This window comes from Kockovaella imperatae (genome assembly GCF_002102565.1).
Source record: "Kockovaella imperatae strain NRRL Y-17943 chromosome Unknown BD324scaffold_14, whole genome shotgun sequence".
Classification (NCBI taxonomy): domain Eukaryota; kingdom Fungi; phylum Basidiomycota; class Tremellomycetes; order Tremellales; family Cuniculitremaceae; genus Kockovaella; species Kockovaella imperatae.
In genome coordinates, this window is record NW_019028954.1 from 524444 (window position 1) to 545355 (window position 20912).

At 54.5% G+C, this 20912-nt stretch overlaps 10 protein-coding genes across 10 annotated transcripts; 8 read left to right on the forward strand and 2 right to left on the reverse strand.

Moving 5' to 3' along the window:
• Positions 1 to 279: 279 nt before the first annotated feature.
• On the forward strand, positions 280 to 2030 carry BD324DRAFT_583684 (4-aminobutyrate transaminase; the record flags this gene model as incomplete). Its single annotated transcript, XM_022013632.1, has 10 exons — positions 280 to 448; positions 482 to 572; positions 605 to 717; positions 750 to 848; positions 880 to 1089; positions 1122 to 1233; positions 1268 to 1401; positions 1436 to 1596; positions 1631 to 1894; positions 1929 to 2030. 10 exons carry the CDS (start codon positions 280 to 282, stop codon positions 2028 to 2030), a joined length of 1455 nt encoding a protein of 484 aa, XP_021868834.1.
• A 96-nt stretch (positions 2031 to 2126) lies between these two features.
• Positions 2127 to 2803, forward strand: BD324DRAFT_653344 (hypothetical protein; the record flags this gene model as incomplete). Its single annotated transcript, XM_022018645.1, has 2 exons — positions 2127 to 2697; positions 2745 to 2803. The coding sequence occupies 2 exons, from the start codon at positions 2127 to 2129 to the stop codon at positions 2801 to 2803; spliced, it is 630 nt and encodes a 209-aa protein (XP_021868835.1).
• Positions 2804 to 2958: 155 nt separating this feature from the next.
• Positions 2959 to 5806, reverse strand: BD324DRAFT_683509 (glycosyl hydrolases family 31-domain-containing protein; the record flags this gene model as incomplete). Its single annotated transcript, XM_022019189.1, has 7 exons — positions 5577 to 5806; positions 4662 to 5544; positions 4450 to 4629; positions 4112 to 4405; positions 3991 to 4079; positions 3234 to 3956; positions 2959 to 3200 (listed from the first exon to the last, which is right to left on the reverse strand). The coding sequence occupies exons 1-7, from the start codon at positions 5794 to 5796 to the stop codon at positions 2959 to 2961; spliced, it is 2631 nt and encodes an 876-aa protein (XP_021868836.1). The 5' UTR covers positions 5797 to 5806.
• Positions 5807 to 6027: 221 nt separating this feature from the next.
• On the forward strand, positions 6028 to 7271 carry BD324DRAFT_636485 (hypothetical protein). The gene has a single exon (XM_022016899.1). The coding sequence runs from the start codon at positions 6421 to 6423 to the stop codon at positions 6925 to 6927; it is 507 nt and encodes a 168-aa protein (XP_021868837.1). The 5' UTR covers positions 6028 to 6420; the 3' UTR covers positions 6928 to 7271.
• Positions 7272 to 7414: 143 nt separating this feature from the next.
• On the forward strand, positions 7415 to 9143 carry BD324DRAFT_636491 (PapD-like protein). The gene is made up of 5 exons (XM_022016900.1): positions 7415 to 7702; positions 7768 to 7920; positions 8173 to 8288; positions 8322 to 8474; positions 8648 to 9143. Exons 1-5 carry the CDS (start codon positions 7660 to 7662, stop codon positions 9101 to 9103), a joined length of 921 nt encoding a protein of 306 aa, XP_021868838.1. The 5' UTR covers positions 7415 to 7659; the 3' UTR covers positions 9104 to 9143.
• A 712-nt stretch (positions 9144 to 9855) lies between these two features.
• BD324DRAFT_583302 (hypothetical protein) lies at positions 9856 to 10797 on the forward strand (the record flags this gene model as incomplete). The annotated part of the gene is made up of 6 exons (XM_022013614.1): positions 9856 to 9912; positions 9947 to 10084; positions 10121 to 10198; positions 10261 to 10458; positions 10540 to 10725; positions 10759 to 10797. The coding sequence occupies 6 exons, from the start codon at positions 9856 to 9858 to the stop codon at positions 10795 to 10797; spliced, it is 696 nt and encodes a 231-aa protein (XP_021868839.1).
• Positions 10798 to 10873: 76 nt separating this feature from the next.
• On the forward strand, positions 10874 to 13337 carry BD324DRAFT_161214 (FAD binding domain of DNA photolyase-domain-containing protein). Its single transcript, XM_022012059.1, has 9 exons — positions 10874 to 11591; positions 11688 to 11850; positions 11888 to 12299; positions 12338 to 12466; positions 12501 to 12634; positions 12672 to 12703; positions 12736 to 12784; positions 12820 to 12917; positions 12950 to 13337. The coding sequence occupies exons 1-9, from the start codon at positions 11109 to 11111 to the stop codon at positions 13316 to 13318; spliced, it is 1869 nt and encodes a 622-aa protein (XP_021868840.1). The 5' UTR covers positions 10874 to 11108; the 3' UTR covers positions 13319 to 13337.
• Positions 13338 to 13358: 21 nt separating this feature from the next.
• BD324DRAFT_583357 (ribosomal protein L36-domain-containing protein) lies at positions 13359 to 13596 on the reverse strand (the record flags this gene model as incomplete). The annotated part of the gene is made up of 2 exons (XM_022013617.1): positions 13359 to 13419; positions 13457 to 13596. The coding sequence occupies 2 exons, from the start codon at positions 13594 to 13596 to the stop codon at positions 13359 to 13361; spliced, it is 201 nt and encodes a 66-aa protein (XP_021868841.1).
• Positions 13597 to 13852: 256 nt separating this feature from the next.
• On the forward strand, positions 13853 to 17209 carry BD324DRAFT_594403 (hypothetical protein). The gene is made up of 9 exons (XM_022013829.1): positions 13853 to 14227; positions 14263 to 14305; positions 14342 to 14396; positions 14433 to 15278; positions 15315 to 15738; positions 15772 to 15918; positions 15952 to 16596; positions 16630 to 16735; positions 16772 to 17209. The coding sequence occupies exons 1-9, from the start codon at positions 14123 to 14125 to the stop codon at positions 17146 to 17148; spliced, it is 2748 nt and encodes a 915-aa protein (XP_021868842.1). The 5' UTR covers positions 13853 to 14122; the 3' UTR covers positions 17149 to 17209.
• Positions 17210 to 17980: 771 nt separating this feature from the next.
• On the forward strand, positions 17981 to 18668 carry BD324DRAFT_636510 (hypothetical protein). Its single transcript, XM_022016901.1, has 4 exons — positions 17981 to 18155; positions 18193 to 18283; positions 18334 to 18529; positions 18567 to 18668. The coding sequence occupies exons 3-4, from the start codon at positions 18383 to 18385 to the stop codon at positions 18627 to 18629; spliced, it is 210 nt and encodes a 69-aa protein (XP_021868843.1). The 5' UTR covers positions 17981 to 18155; positions 18193 to 18283; positions 18334 to 18382; the 3' UTR covers positions 18630 to 18668.
• The last annotated feature ends 2244 nt before the right edge of the window (positions 18669 to 20912 follow it).

Sequence of the window (20912 nt, forward strand, 5' to 3'; positions counted from 1 at the left end):
AGGGCCACCCTATTCGCCTCCGCTTGGTTTCCTACTTCTCACTTTATCTGGGGACAGCATCATGACGGGCATTGGTATAGCTGAGGTGATCAAGACCATGCATGCGTCAGGAGATGCCACGCTTGATGGTCTAGGTCTGGCAATGATGTCTAGGGACTCACAACAGTGTTACATTGTATGTTGTTAGCTCCGCTGGGTATATCCTAGCGTCGCTTATTGATGACATGCCGACCGCCGGAATTTCCGTCGTCATACCTTCCTTGTCTTCCAACTTGCACAATGTTGTTCAGAGCGAGACACCTTCAGCGAAACGTCAGGGCTTATGCTACTGCCCTTGACAGTGGACTCCGGCCCCAGGTTCTTACGCCTATTCCTGGTCCTAAGGGCAAAGCCATCAGTGCGGATATCGGATCGTTCCAGGACCCACGACATCATGTGCTAGTTTGTGGTGAGCGGGATTGATTGAAACCTCTGACCGAAGACTACCTCAAGTCGAAGGGGAACTATCTAGTCGATGTGGATGGCAATACCTTCCTGGATGTGTATGCGCAGATTGCGTCCATCCCAGTGGGGTGGGTGAGCTGAATGGCCGCACTGATGCCAGGTACAACCACCCTCAGCTGCTTGAGCTTGTCAAGTCGGACTTGTATGCGACCTTGGCCATGTCGAGGCCGAGTCTGGCCGTGTTTCCACCGGAGGAGTGGAAGGGCATGTGTGGTGGGTCGGAAGAGAGGCGATACTGATGTCAGAGGACGCGTTCCTTAGCGTTGCGCCGCCTGGTCTAGACCAAGTGTTTACGGCCATGTGCGGATCCTGTGCAAACGAGACGGCATTCAAGGCGGCGTTCAGTGGGTCTCTTACTAGCTGTGCTGACCTCAGTGTCGTATCCCGCTCGTCAAGCTGGCGTCAAGGCGTCAGAGCTCGAGTTTACGCAAGAGGAGCTCGCATCTTGTATGAAGAATCAAGCCCCGGGATCGCCAGAGCTGTCCATCTTGTCCTTCACGTCGGCATTCCATGGCAGACTATTCGGTGCCCTTAGTGCGACGAGGAGCAAAGCTATCCACAAGATTGGCATTCCTGCCTTTGAATGTGGGTCGACATACGAGTCTCGCTCATGTCAGGGCCTGTGGTCCCTTGGCCAGAGATCAAGTATCCGATGAGCGCTTACGCAGCGGAGAACAAGGAGGCTGAGGCAAGGGCGCTTCAGCAGGTCGAGGAGACGATCAAGGAATGGTGAGTCGCAAGCATCTCTACCGCTCAGCGTTAGGAAAACCAAGCGACCTGTCGCGGCTATCATCATCGAGCCCATCGCCTCGGAAGGAGGGGATCATCACGCGTCGCCAGACTTTTTCAGAGGCCTGAGAGAGATCACCTTGAAACATAAAGTGGCTTTCATCGTCGGTGAGTCCAGCTGCGCTACTCACCCTGACAATAGACGAGGTGCAGACCGGCGTGGGCGCGACGGGAACGTTTTGGGCCCACGAAAAGTGGAACCTCGAGACGCCTCCCGACTTCATGACGTTCTCAAAGAAAATGCAGGCCGCGGGGTTCTACCATAGGTTGGAGACGAGGGCCCCCCAGGCGTACAGAAACTTTGTAAGGTGAGGAAGACGAGCTTCACTGACGTCAGAACACCTGGATGGGGGACCCTATCAGGACGTTGCAAGCGGCGGAACAGGTCAAGATTATCAAGGCCGGAGACTTAGTCTCGCATACAGGATCAATCGGGGACGACCTCTATGCCGGACTCGAAACCCTGGCCGAGCAATCCGACAAGATGTCGGGTCTACGGGGTAAAGGTCAGGGGACGTTCATCGCTTGGGACATGCCAAGTCCCAGTGTGAGGAACTCATTCTTATCAACGATGCGATCTCGCGGGGTTAACATTGGAGGGGTGAGTGTGAAAATGGCCAATGCTGACGTGACAGTGTGGCGAGGCAGCAGTGAGATTGCGACCGATGCTCATTTTTGGCGAGAGACAAAAGGAAGAGCTGCTTGGTCATGTAGAAGAGGTCATCAAAGGCGTTTGACCGTCATCGTCCTTTGTACAGCGGAGTCATGGAAAAGTTTCGGACCACCGTGCATACAGAAGCCCAAGCAGACACTGACAAGCACCTATCCCCACCATGACCACAATCACCCTGTTCAACTATGGAGCTATTGACCGAGCGCCTCACGCCGAGCTGGTGACAGATGAACTCCTCGAGGCGACAGAACGGACTCTCAAGATTACGCTGCCATCCGTGAAGACTGGCGCTCATCACCTGGAAAAGACTGTTCATCTGACTACTGATCGGTCAGACGAGGGTATACGATTGACCGAGTTGATCTCTTCAGACCTTGACCACGCAGTGTACCCTGCTGTGCTTCAGCAAAGCTTGACAACGCGCGGTGCATATGTTGTACGATCTGTGGACAAGCACTGCGGGCTCATCCCAGACTTCACACAGAGCGGTCGAATCTTGACCGACGGGACCACACAAGAAGAGCCTTTCTGGGCTGATCTGACAGCTCTAATAGACACGATCGGAGGTGAAGGTTATGAATTCCAGCTCGCAGCTATCACTGCAAATCGGGACAAGCTTTTCGAAGACGAGACAGACATCACTTTCGCCTACGAAGCGGTTCCCCTCGCCGAGATCCTGCCTTCGGACCAACAGCAGGCCATTGTCATGCTTTACCCCGATCCGTTGATTCGTGGAGAGGAGATGGAGATGGTGGTGCCGTGGTCTGAGATGACTCAGGAAGGAGGAGTGTACCATCATCACCCGTCAGAGCAGATCGGATGGGCCGGCCACGATAGACGAATTTCGAATGGGTCCGCTTTGACGATGGCATCAATGACCACCGCAGACACTGCAAGTTCTGGGACACAGCATGATCCTACAGGTAGTCTGCCTGGGACGCCGGACACGGTGATAGACCTAGCACCTTGGCTATCGGATGCATAGTGTCCTTTTAGGCCCAAGCGATTAGGGCAGACTTGTTGAGATCTATTGCGGTTTCGAGCCATGCAGTACCTGTCTTCCCCTCCCATTGGGACAAATTGCAGCACAAGTCCCCACACCTCACCGCCACTGGGCGATTCTCGACATTGAGAATTTTGACTGATGTAAGGAGCGTTGGCACGTTGTAATCCCCAGATGACAGAAGGGCGATCTTTCCTCCACTCGCTCGGACCTCGACCGTGGTACATGGACCTGGCGTCAGAAGAGAAACCCTTAAAAGCTCACCATTCGTCAAACCGTCGTCGACGTGGTACACGCTCTGCGCCTCTCCTTCGGCATTCAGATGTATGACGAGGCCATAAGACCCTTCTCGGGTCTCCTTGAGGGTATACTTAGGCTCGTTGTAGATCAGCACGACAGATCCCGAGCGGACATGCACCGGGATCTCGCCAAGAGGTGCGTCGAGCTCTGCAGTGCCATCGTTGCCGGGTACAACGAGTTCGTGAGTCCACCAGTGTCGCCACTGGGTACCATTGTCACTGGGGAAGTGACCGCGGACTTTTGTAGCCCCTTCGTGGAGTACAGGGGTGACCAAGAGTGATGAGCCGACAAGGAATTGTGCGTCGTACTGCTTGACTGAAGGGAAGTCGAAGAAAAGCGGTCTGAGAGGCGGTGTGCCATGCAAGTGCGCCTCTTTGAACAGCGTTTCCCAGTATGGCAGAAGACTATACCTCGCCTTGATGACCTTGCGTGTGGCATCCGCAACGCCGGGCCAGAGGTAAGGGAACTGATCACCCGCGCCATCCGCATTGTGATTACGGTAGAAGGGATAGAACGCCGCGAGTTGAAGCCAGCGATTGGCGAGCTCTTCTGTGGCGGTTCCGGCGAATCCACAGGCATCGGGACCTGTCATGGGCACCTGGTACAGTTGGAATTGGAGGACTCCTTGAATGGAGTCGCGCATTGACTGCCAGGTCGAGTAGTTATCACCGAGCCAGTGCGCGGAGACTGGTGTGAGCGGATCTAATGACAGGCAACCTACCTTGGCCAAGACCCGGGAAGGATGACCGGGATAGGATGAACGGCCGATCAGATAGCTCGAGCAGACCTTTGCGCGTAGCAAGATTTTCCCTGGCGTCAGTGGTGCTGATTTTCAGACTCACCTATAACCGTATGTGTTGTGCATGTGATAGTGGCGACTCCCATCGGCATTCTTCGCTGATGGATTGATGGACATGCGCTTGAGTCCTTTCCATCCATCGTGCACAGCGTACGGCGGTGAGTCTAGGTTGTCTTCGACGAGCACTGGGACACCTGGTGCAGGGTTGGAAAAGTTTGCCGGTTCGTTCATGTCCAGCCAGAGACCGTCAAAAGGCACTTTGGCGTGGAATTTGGCATTTTGTTTGGTCCACCATTCGATGGTTTTGGAGTGTGTCCAGTCGGGAAAGACCGTCGCGCTAAGAGGGTCAGCTCGGAAACGGGAGGAGGAGGGCGGTCTTACCCTGGCCAGACGCGCCCCACAAATTCGGAGCCGTCCGCAGTGTGCACGAAAACGTCGTCCTGAGCTCCATCCTCGTAAGGCGCATAGCCTTCAACCTTGCCTACGGCCACATCGACTAGCGGGACGAAGCGCTGGTGGTGGTCGTGAAGCCACTCGACGAACTCCCTAAACTTCAAGGGTCTGATATCAGCGCTATCCAACAATTGACCCACTCAAAGCCGTCCGGATTGCACGTCCAGTTCTTCCTGCCATCCATATGGTCAAGATCACTCCAGATCACCTCGTACGGGATGTCGGCTTTGCGCATATTCTCAACGACCTCTTTCACCCCGTCGATGGTCTTGAATGCACCCTCCCAGCGAAGCATGTGGTATCCAAATGCCCAGTAGGGCATCTGCGTGGGTTTGCCAGTGAACGCAGAGTATTGTTCAACGACAGCGAGGGGCGTTGGACCGGCAAAGAAGTACAGGTCGAGCGTGCCACCGAGAATGCGGTATTCGAGGACTCCCGAGCGCATGATAACGTCCATGCCGTGGCTGTTGCGAAGAGCCACGCCGTGACTCTGCTCACGCACATCTAGGTAGAATGGATGCGAGCCGTAGAGCGTCTGGTTGGTGGGCGAGCCGCCAGAGTCGCGATTCCACATCGTTGCAATGGTGAGCTCGTCATCGCGCCGAAAGCCAGAGGACGAGATGACTTCTCCGAGACCGAAAATGTTGGCTGGGGAGGGAAGTGCAGTCGAGAGCTGGATGTATTGATCGGAGAAGATCAGCGGGTGGGCTGGCATCCGCGTGCGAGTGTCGTTACCGTCGGCATCGATAAACGGGATGTCATCGTCGGGATCAGTGAACGGCTCGGCTGGTGTTCCACCGGTGGTGGTCACCTTGACGGCGTCTTTATAGATGGGGATATTGCTCGGACGAGTGTCAAATAGTACCTCAGAACCTCTAGTGATCCAAAAAGTGAAGGGCGAGTGCTCATAATTGAACGTCAAATCACACGAGGAGAATTCGACCGACCCAGTCGGCTGCGCCAGAACGTCCTGCGGGATCTGGTACTGCTTCTCCGCCTTGTCGTAGATATGAACGTGGAGTCCTAAGATCAGCTGGGTACATTCATCACCTCACGCTTTGCATCTTGAGCCTCCACGAGCAGGACGAGCTCGTCAATGTCCTGTCCAAAAGCGTGCTGGGCAGCGGTCAGCCGGAGTTCTCCGGTGAGGCTGGTTTTCCCGCACTTGACATTGGTCAAGTTGTATCCGGCATATCCAGTGATATCGCGGGAGCGATAAGGCATCACGAGCAGCCCGTTGAACGAAGTCTGTGGATGTGGTATGCCTCTCGACATGGTGGATGCGATGTACAAAGGTGCAATGTTTCCCCCCGTTTTGCCCCACTTTTCGGTCTCCTTTGTCTATTTTTGGGCGGCACGTCGGATCGGGAAAGTCATAGAATACAGCCGACGAACCAGAGTTGAACGCAGCGCACGAGAGACATGCGGGCGAGGTGGACGCCGACAAGGGCACCGACGAGTCCTGTGCGATGTATCAGGTGTCCAGCTAGCCCTCATAGACTGCATGCGTGCATCGATCAGGACCTCCTCGTATTTGACCGCAGAGCCGTTGGAACTCCTTACGCGGCGAGGCTGCCGATTGTGGCATCTATGGTATGACTGAATGTTGCGACTCGTGTAACGCATCACTGTCTATCGAGAGAAACACTCGTCAAGAGACAGTCGAGTCCACCTGAGACGTTGTCATCCGCTTACTCCTTTCACCTCGAGGAGTGTCAAAAGAGGCAACTCTGAGTCGACTCGACACATTTATCACAGCCTGGAATCATTCTGTTATGCTCTCCACTCGTCACTCCTCAGCCACTCCTCAAACCCAGACCATCTTGATCCATCCGCAGATCCTCATTCCCATTGCTGCGCGTACAAATCACACATCTGACCGTCCATACGCTATCCACGATGAACCAGGCCCCCGCCGCGACCCAGATCACAAAGACGACCTTGACCCCGCAGCACGCCCTCACGCCCACCCGCATCCGAATCATACCCTCTCCGGATCTCCTACGACTCGAGCCGGTCAAAGATGGGGACATTGAAGCCAGGATCGTCCTCCGAGCAGCGAAGCGTGAGCCTCGGAAGGATATACCAGAAGTTGGCGTGGCAATGACGCTCACCGTCCCGACCAAGTGGAGCCCACCGCTCTACGATGAGGACGCAGAACCAGGACCAGAGATCAACCCATATGACCGGGAATTGGTCTTGCCGGTGATACCTGGTCGCCCGACACCCAAGGTCAACCTGTTGAATACATTTGTTCCTCCAGAAGATACTGACACGAGCAAGATCATCATGGAGAGGCGTGAGGGGAATGCTGGGAACTTTCAGTTCTGGTCAGGAGGCAAGATTACGATGTTCATGCGTCAAGCATCGTCCTGGCGGCTAAGCATGGGTACAGGCTCAAATTGAAGGAAGGCATTGTGAAGGACGTCCAAGCTTTCAGCCAGGGCAGGGATTGTCAGGTCAAGATGGTGTTCAATTTCGTCTCCGTCAAAGAGTAGTGAATGCATCGATACCTGGCAGAATGTCAGCGACCAGTGATTCATTAACGCCGCTTGGTCCATGTTGCAATCAGATCCCCTGATACATTGGGGACGCCCTATGTTGTCTGCGTAGCCGAAGCTAAGATTAAGGATGACAATTGAAGCGAATTCATCAGGAGGAAGCGTGAGGAGAGTATAGTGGATGTTGGATGTCCGAATGTCTTACGGATGTGCGACTCACGTTACACTATACGGACCGGTCGATAGAGATGTCAAGGAACAACATCTATCATGATACGCCGGGGTCTGATCCCCCGGGGCTCCCGCGGCGATATAGAAGTGCGATGATAGGATGTGGCACTTTTTGTGAGGGAGGGCCACCGGCGGGATGACGCACCTTTGAACACGAGTTCTGTCGCTGGCAGCTGTCACTCGGCGCAAGCATTCAATCGAAAAGCACTTCATCTCGCAATCCCTTGAGAGCTCGTCCTGTGGTCGATCCAGATCTGTGGTCAGTGCCAGAGCCTTCTGCTGCTGTCTCTCCCCCTCTCTTTCTCGGTGACGATCGTCTATCCTCGGCACAAAACGAAGTAGAGTCAAGCTCATCTCTCCACGATCAACCTTTGGTCTCTCAAGAGACATTCCTCGTCCTCTCACCATGTCTGTCGAGCTCAATCCCTCCAGCCAGCTCGGCTTCCCCAGTGAGCTCGCTCGGACTATCGTTCCGACCTTCTTGCTGATTTCCGCTTGTTCCCCACTCCATCAGGACCTCTCACTCAACTCGTCAAGCGATCCATGACGATCCACAATCCAAACTCCTCGCCTATCGCTTTCAAAGTCAAGACGACAGCGCCGAAGCAGTATGTGGTGAGGCCAAACTCGGGGAGAGTGGAAGCAGGGGAGACGCTGGAGGTGCTGGGTAAGTCGACTCTCTGATCTTGCGATAGCGACGGATCGATGGATGGGTGCAAGAGCACGCTGCTGACGTGTCTACCAATCTTCTTGCTCTTCCCGCCGTTGCCTCGACTCGACCCAACTGCCTCTTCCACTGCCCAACAATGGACTCTTTCACGGACGCTCGCCCGCTTGTATCGATTCCCCTCGCTCCCCCGCCCTTGCTTGACTTGTCTCGTCGCTTCGCTTAACCCGCCCGCCCGCTTCGCTTCAACAGTCCTTCTTCAACCTCTCTCGTCCGAGCCACCACCCCACGCCAAATGTAAAGACAAGTTCCTCGTCCAATCAGCATTCATCTCACCTGATGAGGAAATGAAATCCCTGGCGGAAATGGTGTGTGCCCTCCTCGACTCTGCTGACAAGTAGTGGTCCGAGACCGAGAAGAACAACAAGAGTGCGATCAAGGAACAGAAGATCAAATGCGCCTACTTGCCCGCAGAGGACGGCTCCGTGCCGAATGGCATACCTGAGGAGAATGAGGAGGCGAACGGTGATCAGAGCAGAATGATGGACGAGTCGGTAAGTGGCTACGGCCGATGGACGACCTCTTCGTCTGCAAAATACGACCCAGACGTCTTTCCAAACGCTGGATATACCCATTACGAGCTCCACACTGGTCCATATGTTGGTGCTGCAACAACTCCCGCTGTGCATAGAGTCGATTCTCATGAATCATGCTCACATCCTTGTAGCAGGTATTCGCTGCGCCAGCGTCTCCTTCCCACCCGCACACCGATCATGTCCCGTCACCAGCGACAGCGACCTCCTCAGAGAGCCGTTCAGCGCCTCCGTCAGCTGTCAAAGCAGACGATCCACCCAGCCTCACCGCCGAAGATATTGCGACATCCGGCGCCTCTCCCACCAACGTTGCCCTCGAGCAATCCACCGCAACAACCTCCTCACCTGACGACAAACTCAATGTTGCTCTGCGCGAGATCGACCGTCTGCGTGAAAAGCTCGCCGAGCTTGAGGGTCCCACCGTCACCGGTCTGCGTAAACGTGGAGGTGCCGCTGCGTCAAATGCCGTTGCAGGTGCCGAAGTGGCCGTGGAAAAAGTCAAAGAAGTGGCGGCAAACTCTGGCGTGCCGATCGAGATCGTAGGGGCGTTGGTGCTGGCAGTGTTCGTCTTGACCTATCTGTTCTTTTAGATTGTAGGGGATATCGATGCATGAGAGTTTGAAACGTGGGATCGAGATCCGAGAGATACGCATGTTCGGGGTTCGGAGCGAACAGAGTTTCAAAATGTTGAGACTTTTGAGCGTCCGTATATCTGGTCTCATCCTTGTCAATCATCATCTCTCCAGTGCTCTAATTGCGACTCGTCTTCTGACCTGGCATCGTCAGAGTCCCACGCCTGCATTCACCACCCACTGTCTCTCTCCGCCCCGCTCCGAGGTCGTCTCCCGTCAGCATGCCCGGGTCCAAGCGGCGTCTGAAGAAAGCCGCTGCCGCCGCAGCTTCCCCTTCTGAACCCACCTCCCCTGTCGACATTCCTGAATCCCATCATCGCTTATCCAATCCCTTCAAGCACTCGTCTAAAGACTCTCCTGACAAGTCCAAATCACCTACCTCCTTCCTAAGCGATATCCTGCATCCACACAAAAGCCGTCAAAGCGAGGTTATGTCCCCTGAGAGTGATAGTATAGCTTCAGATCCAGGCAATTACATGTCAGACGAGGCATTGAATCAAGACCTGAAAGTCGAAGAGATGATACAGCGGGGGCAAAGCATTGGTTCAGGTCACCACCGCCTTGATGATGGCGTTGAAGACCTCAACGCAAAAATGGACAATATGACCCCGCCTTCTCGTGTTTCCAGTATCGACTCTACGCCTGCGCACAATCCCGGCAACGCCACTGTACCAGCCCCTGGAGCGGCTCAATATACAGCTGCAGAGCTCATGGGTGCGCCGCGCGGCAAGAAGAAGAGCTCCAAACAGCGTTTCGCTGAACGTCAGGTGAGAGTCAAGTTCTGACCGGCGCTGATTTTAGGCCCGAAAACAACACGCATTCCTCAACTCGCTCCCACCCGTCGACCCCAGCTGGACCGCCAGTCTGCGTCAAGAAAGGGATGACGAGATACAGGTAATTACGGAGGCCTGCGATGTCCTCGGCAGGGAGATTTACGAGGTGGGTTTGGGCTTTTAGGATCTAGACTGATGATAGATCGCCCCTGATGGTCACTGCATGTTCAATGCCATTGCAGACCAGCTCCTGTGCTTGGGCATGCTGAGTAAGGACAAGGTGGGTCATCTGCAGTGCTTGGTCTGCTCGCTAACGCTTTTCCTGCTCGCTTCGCTCTCCAGGCCGACGCCAAGCACATGCGCCACGAAGCCTCCTCCTACATGCTCAAACACCCTGACGACTTTATGCCATTCCTCCCGTCCATCACAGGCGAAGACAGTGAAGATGCCACTAGTCATGACGGTTTGATGACCTCGTCCGAGTTTAAGAAGTATTGCAAGTTGGTTGCGGAGACTGGCGAATGGGGCGGGGAGCCAGAGGTGAGCGCTAGTTTGACAGATCACATCAGATTGGTGTCTATGATAGTAGTCTGAGTTCGAGCTGACCCTGTCGCTCGACAGATTCAAGCGCTCTCTCGTCGGTTCGAGATCCCCGTGCATGTCGTCCAGCGTGGTCCACCTACCATAGTGTCCCACGGCGGCAACGACGACAGCTTTGGCGGCGCACTGACAGCTGAGAAGAGTGCTGCTCAAGGCGATCGAGTGATCCGGATCAGCTATCATCGGCGGATGTACGGTTTGGGAGAGGTGAGCCGCTGTATCTGCAACGCTGACTCTCAGCACTACAATTCGCTTCGCAAGACCGAACCTGTAGCATAGTGTATGCATAGATCTGACGCAAGAGGCAGGGACAGGGCGAGCTGATAGCATGGTGTCCAAGATCTTCCCCCGCTTTGGACGTGACACTCAGCAAGACTGACTGTACACCATCGTTAGACCAACTCAAGGGACAGACTAACGAACATCATTTTGTAGAACTACATCACGACCCTATGAGCATCAGCTGAGACGTGTGGGGCACCACAGGTCCGATCGTCGGTGACGATTATCGGATCGATCGTGTTGATCCGCCTAGCTGCTGTTGTGCTGATCTGCTGATCTGCATCTCGGTGCAAACTTCGCAGTCGAAGATGCCTGCCGAAGCCCGCGCCATCTACTGGTTCCGTACAGACCTCCGCATCACCGATTCCCCTGCCCTGACCAAATGCCTAGCCATTCCCAACCTGAAATCCGTCAATTTTGCATGGTGCTGGGATCCAAATTACATCTACGGTCACCGCGTAGGGCTCAATAGGTTCTCGTTCCTTCTGGAATCAATGCAATCGCTGTCCGATGAGCTTACCAAAGTCAACAAGTCACAAAAACTCCAAGTCGTCCGTGGACCCCCGGAAAAAGTGCTGCCAATCATGTGGGAGAGCTGGGGGATCACCCATCTGGTATTTGAAAAGGATGCGAATGAGTATGCAAAAGTACGAGATGCGAGAATAAAGAAGCTGGCAGAGGAGAAGGGTGTGGAGGTGATAGAAGTGCATGGACGGCATCTATATGACCCAGAGCAGGTGGTCAAGGTGAACGGGAATAAGCCGACAATGACGTTACATCAGTGGCAGGGGGTGAGTTTGGGAATAGCCTCAAGCATACTGGGCATTGTCCAGCATCTGGGCGGTGTCAATGCACTAGCCTAGCCCATATCCACTAACTCTCCCCAGGTCGCCCAGAAAATCGGCAAGATCCCTCGACCCTCCGAAACACCGAAGAAGCTTCCCGACCCCAACTCGACAGACCTCAAGCACTCCAAAAAGGACGAAAAGTACAAGTGGCCCGGCGAAGACCTCAACGCAGAGATTCGTACAGGCAAGGACACGTGTTATGGTGGGTGCCAAAGCCGGCGACGTCACTCAGCGATCAGACCGGATGTCCGGGCCAAAGGGTGATTACTCTGTTCCCACCATGACCGAAATGGGTTTCTCCGATGCCACGACCACCATCAAGGGGGGCACTGTAGAAGGTCACAAGCGCCTAGACACTTTCCTCGGTAATCCAGAAGACGTCGCGACATTCTCCAAGCCCCATACAGCCCCGACATCCCTTGAACCCTCGACCACTTTGCTCTCCCCCTATATCAAATTCGGTTGCATTGGCATCCGCGAGCTCTGGTGGGGATGCAAAGATGTCATCGAGGAGTGGAGCAAGACCGGCAAGGGTAAGAAGACGAGCGAACCGGAGAATATGTTTGGTCAGCTGGAGTTTAGAGACATGTACGCCGCGGCAGAAACTGCTCAGGAGAATTTCCAACAAATCCGAGGCAACGCCGTTTGCAGGTGAATCGGATGCTCCAGTCCCACTCACTTACCCTCAGGTATATCGACTGGGCATTGCAGAATCAATACAACGACAAGGGGGACTTGATCCTTCCTCGACCTCGGGACGACGACGAAGAGGCCGAAGAACGCTTCGCGGCGTGGCGAGAGGGCCGAACGGGATTTCCGTGAGGTGATTTGTTGAGTCATCGCTGACTCTAGGTGGATCGACGCCTGTATGCGCCAGCTGAAGCATGAAGGGTGGATACATCACCTCGCTCGGCATTCTGTGGCGTGCTTCCTGACCCGTGGGCAATGCTACATCTCCTGGGAACGCGGAATGGAGGTTTTTGATGGTGGGTGGATGAAGGGTTTCAGCTTCGCTGACGCCAGAATGGTTGATCGATTGGGATCCGGCGTCCAACGTAGGTTTCGCGCGTGACGTTGCTGATGACAGCCCGGCAACTGGATGTGGCTCTCCTGCTCAGCTTTCTTTGCCCAATATTGTGAGTACCCCCGCCGTTGATCCCGCCTGACGCAGATCGTGTGTACGGGCTCGTATCGTGGCCGGCAAAGACCGACAAACATGGCGAGCTCGTCCGCAAATACTGCCCCGAACTTAAGGATTTCCCTGATAAAGTGAGATCTCAATGGACTCCCGCTGATCCCAGTACATCTACTCGCCTCATCTCGCACCAGAATCCGTCCAGAAATCGAGCAACTGTATCATTGGTAAAGACTATCCCTTCCCGATCCTCGACGAGCATGTCGAGAAGGACCGCTGTATCGCTCGACTCAAAGACGCCTACGCGGTAGGACTGCATGGAGACGCGAAAGAAGTCCTCGAGGGCACGGCCAAGCAGATGCTCGAGGACAAGCATGCCGAGACTGGCGCGGGAGAGGTCAAGAGTGACAAGGAGAAGAAGGATCTCAAGGCCGCGGAGAAGCGGAAACGCAGCGGGGATGGGAACATTGAGGACTGGACGACAAAGAAGCAGGGTAAAAAGGGTCTCGGCCCGGTGGAAAAGAGAGATGGTTGATGCATGTCTATCCTTGTTTCTGCGGGTCAGCGAGGTCGTCTCATTCACCCACTTGTTTGTGTTTTGGATTCGCCTTGCAGATGATTCTGAGGACTCCTTTTCTGCCCGATCAGCGCCATATTCCACACCTTGGCTCACCTCTTGACAATCTGACAGCTCTCGCACATCTTCTTGACTGAGCTCCTCACTTTCATCCCTCTTATCGGCGTCCACGCTGGGGCGATCGGGAGGGTGATGGGTGTGCGAAGGGAGGCGATGGTGGATGCTGGACGTGTCATGGGTATCAGCGGGATGGCCACTCTTGACGGGCCAGCCGCAGCGGTGGAACATCCAGCGATACAGCTACATCGACGCAGCGTGGCTCTTCCTAATCTGAACATGGTGTCTTGGTGATGGTGATCGATGACCAGTAGAGAGTGATTGCATGAAAATCGTGAGTTGGGGGGTGCCACAGTATACAAATTTCCGCCCACCGCCTTTCTTGCCGCCCTCTTTGACGGAATCAAAATCTGAGAAGCTGGGCAATTCGCCACCAAAAGCAGAAAGAGGAAGACTTGGCCCCCCCCGTTTTTCCTCTCACCTCCACCATTCACGGCCACCTCGACTTGGATCACTTGGTATATCGTCCACAGCCAGTGTAGAGGTATCAAAATTACCTGCAGATAGGTCATAGGGGGTCATCAGGGGCCTTCAGGGCGTGATATTCACCAAAACTCATCGTATTCATCGGTATATACCATCAGCTTACCTCAAAGTGGAGGTCGACCAGTATCTGAACACATTATAACCACACATTTCAGGACCATGCCCGGTCGCAAATCCTTGACAGATAATCTTGACAACAGGTCAAGAGCGGGCAATGGAAAGGAAAAGGAGACATTCGGCTGTCCTTACCCCGGCTGTGGTCAGGTGAGCACGGGCCTTCGAACATGGCTGATTCCTAGTCCTATAGCCGAATGGAATACTTGAAGCGGCACCAGCGAAAACGTGAGCAATTCGAGCCCACTTTTTCTGACTTTTCAGATCAGGACGATCGCCCGTTCGCCTGCAAGGACTGCTCCAAAGCCTTTGCACGCAGGTGAGATGCCATTCACCTTCCCTCGCTCACACGTAGTGATGTTCTCCTACGACACCGCCGACGATGTCACCCTACACCTCCCCCCGTCGACGTCTCCGCCCACTCTCCCCCTCAGGTCCACCGAGGATACCCAGGAATGCCAGTGTCCTCTTCACGTACCGATCCCCGCGAAATGTCACCCGTCCGAGGCCGCAAACGCCAGACCAGCCAGGGGAGTAGCGACCAACCCGCCCTAAGCCGACGTCGCACTGAAGAGGAGGATGACGACGAGGATTCTGACATTGGCGAGACGAGTCGTTTTGCTCGTCAAAATGGCATGGGTAACGGAGGTGTCTATGTCAGCAATTATGTGCCAGAATCATCCACCTACACCCCCCACCTTATCCCAATGTTCCAAAACCAGCCCTTCTCTAATTCTGACCCGAACCACCTCGAAGACGCCTCCGTTCTCTTGTCCATGGCATATGGCGGTGGATCCATGGAGCCAGTACCCACGGTGCAAGGCCAACGCGTGGTGGCTGATGACTGGGCGCCGGCCTCCACCATCAATATGATGATGGACGCCAGCGAGCCTCCATCGAATCAAATCGTCAGCAACCCGTACTTACCGGCGTGGGGTTCTACTTGGCTTGGTGAGGAGGCAAAACCAGACAATGCGTTTCTGGGTTCCATGTTCTCGCCCACCGCTTTTGATTTATCGACTTTGGCTCCCGAATCCCAAGAAGATGTCACTGTAACAAATATTCTGGACCAACTGTCGAAGTACGAAATCCCGCAGAGTCAACACAATTTAAACCCAGAACGTCCATTATTGCGTCTTCAGCATGAAGAGATTTATCAACTTGCCGGAGCGGAGATGTACGACAAGACGAGCAAATTCTAGTGAGTCATTCTGGTTCTTTCAGGTGCTGACTGCAGCCTACCCGCCGAGCGATTCGCCGGATGCTATCAGATCCCCCACTGGGGCCTACCTCCCCTCCGTGTCATGTCTGTCATGGCGAATCGCACGTTCAACACCGTACTCAAGCACTTTTCCATGGTCCACACGCCAACGTTTCGCCTGATCGACACCGCGGCTTGTCTCGCATTTGCGATCTGCACCGTCGGCGGTATCAAATCGAGCAGCTACAACTGGTTCAAAAATGACAAGATCAGCAGTCTACTGGTTGGATCAGATCCCGACATTGAGGCGATCGACGGTCCTCTACCTCGAGGCGAGGGCTGGCAATCTATGTATCAAAAGAATTTTGGTATCCTCGGCGGCGACTCGACATCACAAAAAGTCGACGAGTGGGAGACCGCTCACATTGTCAGAAATGAGAAGAGCAATATGCTGGTCAAGGTGAGCCCGATTGCCGAGCCACACTCACGCTAGTCTTTCGGTCTCGCCAAAGGCGTCCTGATGACCGAATACAACGTGGCGCTCCTCCAAGCTTTGGTCCTCTACAACGCCCCGTACTTTTTGAGCGAAGACGAGAGCGAACGAGTCATCGCCAACATGTTCCTCGGTACAATCGTCAATGTGAGTACGCCCCGCGACACGCTCTGACTCCAGATCGCGCGCCAAGTCGGCTTCTTCACCCCCGAACTCGAGCACTTCGAAGTCGAGGTGCAGAGGCCTCCCGAGCTTTGGACAGGGGCCGAGCTCGATCTCTATTGGCGACGATGGATCCAGCTCGAGACGAGGCGCCGAACGGCGTATCTCATCTATCACCTCGACATTGTATCTGCGCTCGAATCCCACATTCCCCCGATTCTCACGTCTTGCGAAATGGCTGACATGCCGTTACCTGCTCCCGATTCTCTCTGGCTAGCGGCGGATGCTGAGGAATGGTTCGAGGCGTTGAAAAAGTATCGCTACATGACGTTAGATGAGGCGATGAGGCGAATCTTCTACCTCCCTACATACGGCGCGTTTGACAAGCTTCATGAGCGGTCCGACACAAAGTATTACAACCTCCTCAATACGACCGAGCTCGGACCGTTTGCACGAACGGCGATCATTTCCAGCATTCTCAGAGGCGTAATCGACATTGGCGAGGGGAAACGCGATCGAGGAGACTGGAGAGATCTGACTGATCTCTGGGTGAATTGCAACTGGCTCAAACCCGGGGACAAGTGTCTCGACTCGGAGGGCAAGGACCTCGGACCAGTCACCCGCGAGTCGCTCCGTGACCGGTTCTCACAAGGGCTCGAGAGGGTAGGTCGATGTCGTGACTTGGCTGACGTATAGTGGCGCCAAGGCTGGGATTTCGACCCGACGTGCCCCAATCCTGCGAATTACCCCTCGCCATCTGGAGACGGCATGAGCGAGGTCACCAAGTTGGCATACGTTGAGGGTGAGACAGAGGTTATGTTTCTTCGCTGACATTCAGAGGCATTGCCATTCTATTGGCTTGCTCTCCATCTCATGGACATTCTCAAGGCGGCGCCTCCGCATGAACCCGGCTGGAATGCGTTTGGCATCAATGGAGCACAACCCGGTGGAGTCCGCTACGGGAATATCCTGAAGAACGCCCGACGATTCACCCGCATGGGCGAGGGATCGTCCAATGTGTTCACTAATCCCTCACGTACATCTGTGAGCTCGATCAATACCCCGAATAGCGTCGCCAGCGGCTCGTCGCTATCCGCTGGCAAAATCGGCGTCGGCTCGGGATCTGTTGGTATGTCATCGACTCAGGTTCCCGTGATTCCCGGTGTCGATCTCGATGCGTTTGAGGCGTTTGCAGGCCTGGAAGGGATCTTGTAATGTGCTTACTGTATCAATTCTTATCGTTTGTATTTTGGTTTATGCACCTGTGAGTGGCCAGAACGTTTCTTTGCCTCTATCGAGAATCACAACTCCGAGCGGGTTCCATCGTGGGGCGTCAGAGAGCGAGCGGTCAGGGAGGATAGGGATCATGTAACGATCCATGCGATTGGTTTCTATGGGATACTCTTTGATGCCGAAACTCGTGGCAGTGCCACCAACATTACCCCTGGACCCGTTTCATGTCGTCAGACATAATGTTTACAAGCGAACATAGACTTCAGCAACTACTCATCTCTTGACCTTCACCATGACTCTCACGACATAGCAGCCATGCGCCTCCCCGCAATTCCTCACTGCGACCCTCTCGATCTCCTCAGGAAGGGCATCGACGAGGATGGTCACTTTTCTTTATCAGGCATGATAAGTTTGATGCCTCCGGAATGGTTGCCAAAAGGCTTGTTCAATCATGAATGGATGCAACAAGCCTTCGAGTCGGTGCCGCCTTTACGTATGTCCGACATTGAGTACCGTGACCAATGCTACCACCTCTCCTCGCCCAAGGGTCTCTACTCATTCATCTGGACGGAGCAGGAATTTCCTCATCGACATCCCGACGAGCCATACCTTGGGGCGGACACACCTCCCTTCGTTCTTCAAGTCTGGTGGAACATATTATATCACATTGAGGTGCGACATCTGTTCGTGAACGCTCCAAGCTGGGGCTCTGCTGTCAGCGAGCTACTGTCCATCCTCGAAAAATTTCAGGCGTATTACGACCAGGCACTTCTCGGACTATGGTCACTGAACTGGTTTCGTCTGCTCAGCAAGGCCGTTGATGAGTACGATTCGGCTGTGACCTCTTCGAGGCTGTTCCAACCTGAGAGACTCCTATCATGGGTGGAAGGAGGAGGCAAATCTGACATACTGGTGTATCCCCTGGGGCGATGCGATGTGACCAGGCGGGAGACGGTCATAAAGGTGGGTGAAGCTGCTTAAATATCGCGCTGATGAAGTCAGCTGAAAAGGGGGGCGAAGCCTCACAACATGCAGCTGGTCGACGATTCGGCCTTTGATCAGGCCATGCAGGTGACTGACGGAGCCTACTTCACCAAGGTTGGCCCATCCCGACTAGCTACGCTGATCTCAGCTCAACATTCTCCGAGCCTCGTCTCCCCGGCCCACCTATCCCGTCTACCGGACAGACGTTGTCGATCGTTTCAAGCGAGTGCCCATGCCACCGAGCCAGTGTGTCTCGCTTGAGCAACCGGGTATCTTGATCACTCATTTCGGAGAGAACGTAAAGACGTCGGGTGGAGTTCCTTGGGACACTCTACGCCGGATCTCTTTGTCTCAGATGAAATGTCCGAAAAAGCACATGGGTGAGGACCTTGGCTTGTACAGTATCTCTGACGCCAGGCCGAATGCTTTGCTGCCGAGTTATTACCAAGCCCTGCATTGGCTCGGCTCTGGCTTGGTAAGTGTTATTCATCGCTTCGCTAAGTCCAGGTGTGTCGAGGACGAGGCGGGACACGCCATTGGCTTATCCCTAACTCATCCATTCGCGCGTCCTGCCGTCTGCCTCGACTCCAAGATATCGAACAATCTATACCCCATCGGCACCGTTCTCGCTATCAAGGAGCCTTACGTCCATTATGGCACGAGGACGGGCGTTCCCGAGATTCAAGTGTCCATCTCTACAGATATGGAGCAGAGACCATCCAGCGAGTTCAAATCGCGTTGGACCATAGCCGTGAGCAAGCAGTCCGCCGAAAGCCTCCAGATCGAAGGGAATCAAGCGGTCAAGTCCGGCGACTATATCGTGAGTCAGATTTGTACAGTACCTACCTGACGCCAGTTGGCTGCTAAGCACTACTCACTCGGTATATACCTGGCCCAAGATCCTACCCGCAAGATCCTCCTTCTCTTGAATCGCGCCCTGGCCAATCTGGAGCTCGACCGCCCGGGCGCCGCCCTCACCGATTGCTTCGCCGCCAATGCACTGGTTAGCCGCCATCCCATCCTGACGCCCCCTCAGCAGCTCAAACTCGTCTATCGCCAATTCATCGCCGCGTACGCACTTCGGTTGTGGGACCTGGCTGGAGCCACGCTGATCTCCTGTGAAGAGCTGGGGCTAGAACACGAAGAGTTGCGGCTACACCAAACAAATTTGAGATTACGTGCTGCCGAACGACGAGGTGTGTACCAAAATCTCTGCTCAAATACTCCTGGCGCGGACTACATTGGAGCTCTTGCCGTCCGCCGCATTCCCGGCAAGGGCAGAGGACTCGTCGCCACGAGAGACATTCCTGCAGGCACACTCATCCTTGTCGAGCACAAAGCTTTACCTGCGTCATGGCTTGCCAGTACTGGTGCCTTTAGCCAGATTGTACACCCCGACAGCACCCTATCCGTCCCGAATCAAGTGTTCACTCACACTTCCATCGAGGCGATAATCGCGGACCCGAGCAGAGCCTTGATGTTCAATGCAGTGTCTTCAAAGGGCAGTCCCTTGTTAAGCGAGCTCGAGCGCCTAGACGCAATACTCAAAGGTCCTCCGGCCCTGTCAGTTGAAGACATCCACCAGGTGCAGCTCCGTTATCACATAGGTGCCCGCAACGCCGATGCCCACCTCTATCCTCTTTCAGCTATGGTCAACCATTGCTGCCTTCCCAACATGGTCCGCGCCGTCAGGGGAGAAGTGAGTGTCGGCCTAATTCTCGCTGACATACAGAGACTTGTGTCTGTGGCGCGGCATGACATCAGAGCTGGTGATGAGTTGACACACAACTACCTTCCCGAGTTTTTACGCTATTCTGTGCGACAGCGAGCCCTTCTGTCGGATTGGAACATCGACTGTCGCTGTGAGCTATGTAAGGCCGATCGAAATGACGGTTACGTTCTACGAGAAGCCATGATGGTGGAAGAATGGCCAGCAGTCCTGGAACGGGCGCAGAAGGTGGACATATGGAGCTGCGTGACGGATCCGCCAAGACTCGGAGACACATCGCCCTCTCCCAAAAGGGCCCAGCTGCTCGTTGAGAGCGACGAAATGGTTCGGCGACTCGATACTGCCTTCAAACCGTTATACAACTTCATGAGAAAGATCGATTCGACATACACTCCCGGTCGAAAAGTAATCAAGCTCGAGCTGGTGGACATGATGATTCAAACTCGACTGTACATGAGTCTTGGGGGATCCAAAAGCCCGATCGAGGCAAGTGTGGGCATATGGCATCACTGACATTTTAGGGATACGAGGAGCTCTTGCGGGCGCAAGGAGGCGTTCTCAGCAACAGATTGGAGCTCACTAAGACTGGTCGAGCACTGGCAAAGCTACCGGATACAGGCAACTACTCGGTGATTTGCGAGATTCTCTTGAACCTTTCGAGGCTTCACCGGGCAGGTGGACAGGTGAGAGCCGCCCTTGCACGGCTGACAACAGGTGAGGAGAGCAGATACGTGGAGTCGCTCCGCGTTTTGGGCATACCGCATTCTGACATGCGGAGACGAAAATTTGAACGTGTTCAAGGAGTTGTTTGCTCCCGAGTTGGAGGATCAACAGGGGGTCAAGTTCATTTGAGAAGGTGGGAACATCGACGTGACTTTGGGAGTCTCAAAATAGCTGGTTTCGCACACTGCTGAAAGCTGTATATAAAGGCTATCTCATGTACATACATACATAGATCTCATGCCCTGACCTTGATGCTCCTCGTTAGAGGGAGCCACACATCACTGGACGGCAGAAGCATGATGTGATAGAC

Excerpts from the sequence above, each read along its gene's own strand:
- BD324DRAFT_636485 (XM_022016899.1), top strand. The coding sequence starts at position 6,421 with ATGAACCAGGCCCCCGCCGCGACCCAGATCACAAAGACGACCTTGACC.
- BD324DRAFT_636491 (XM_022016900.1), top strand. The coding sequence starts at position 7,660 with ATGTCTGTCGAGCTCAATCCCTCCAGCCAGCTCGGCTTCCCCA. Across the intron at positions 7,921-8,172 it reads GGAGACGCTGGAGGTGCTGG|TCCTTCTTCAACCTCTCTCG; the intron begins GTAAGTCGACTC and ends TCGCTTCAACAG. Across the intron at positions 8,475-8,647 it reads GCAGAATGATGGACGAGTCG|CAGGTATTCGCTGCGCCAGC; the intron begins GTAAGTGGCTAC and ends ACATCCTTGTAG.
- BD324DRAFT_161214 (XM_022012059.1), top strand. The coding sequence starts at position 11,109 with ATGCCTGCCGAAGCCCGCGCCATCTACTGGTTCCGTACAGACCTCCGC. Across the intron at positions 12,704-12,735 it reads ATTGGGATCCGGCGTCCAAC|CCCGGCAACTGGATGTGGCT; the intron begins GTAGGTTTCGCG and ends TGCTGATGACAG. Across the intron at positions 12,785-12,819 it reads AGCTTTCTTTGCCCAATATT|ATCGTGTGTACGGGCTCGTA; the intron begins GTGAGTACCCCC and ends CGCCTGACGCAG.
- BD324DRAFT_594403 (XM_022013829.1), top strand. The coding sequence starts at position 14,123 with ATGCCCGGTCGCAAATCCTTGACAGATAATCTTGACAACAGGTCAAGA. Across the intron at positions 14,228-14,262 it reads CTTACCCCGGCTGTGGTCAG|TCCTATAGCCGAATGGAATA; the intron begins GTGAGCACGGGC and ends GCTGATTCCTAG. Across the intron at positions 15,919-15,951 it reads TCCTCGGTACAATCGTCAAT|ATCGCGCGCCAAGTCGGCTT; the intron begins GTGAGTACGCCC and ends CTCTGACTCCAG.
- BD324DRAFT_636510 (XM_022016901.1), top strand. The coding sequence starts at position 18,383 with ATGCCACCGAGCCAGTGTGTCTCGCTTGAGCAACCGGGTATCTTGATC. Across the intron at positions 18,530-18,566 it reads AATGTCCGAAAAAGCACATG|GGCCGAATGCTTTGCTGCCG; the intron begins GGTGAGGACCTT and ends TCTCTGACGCCA.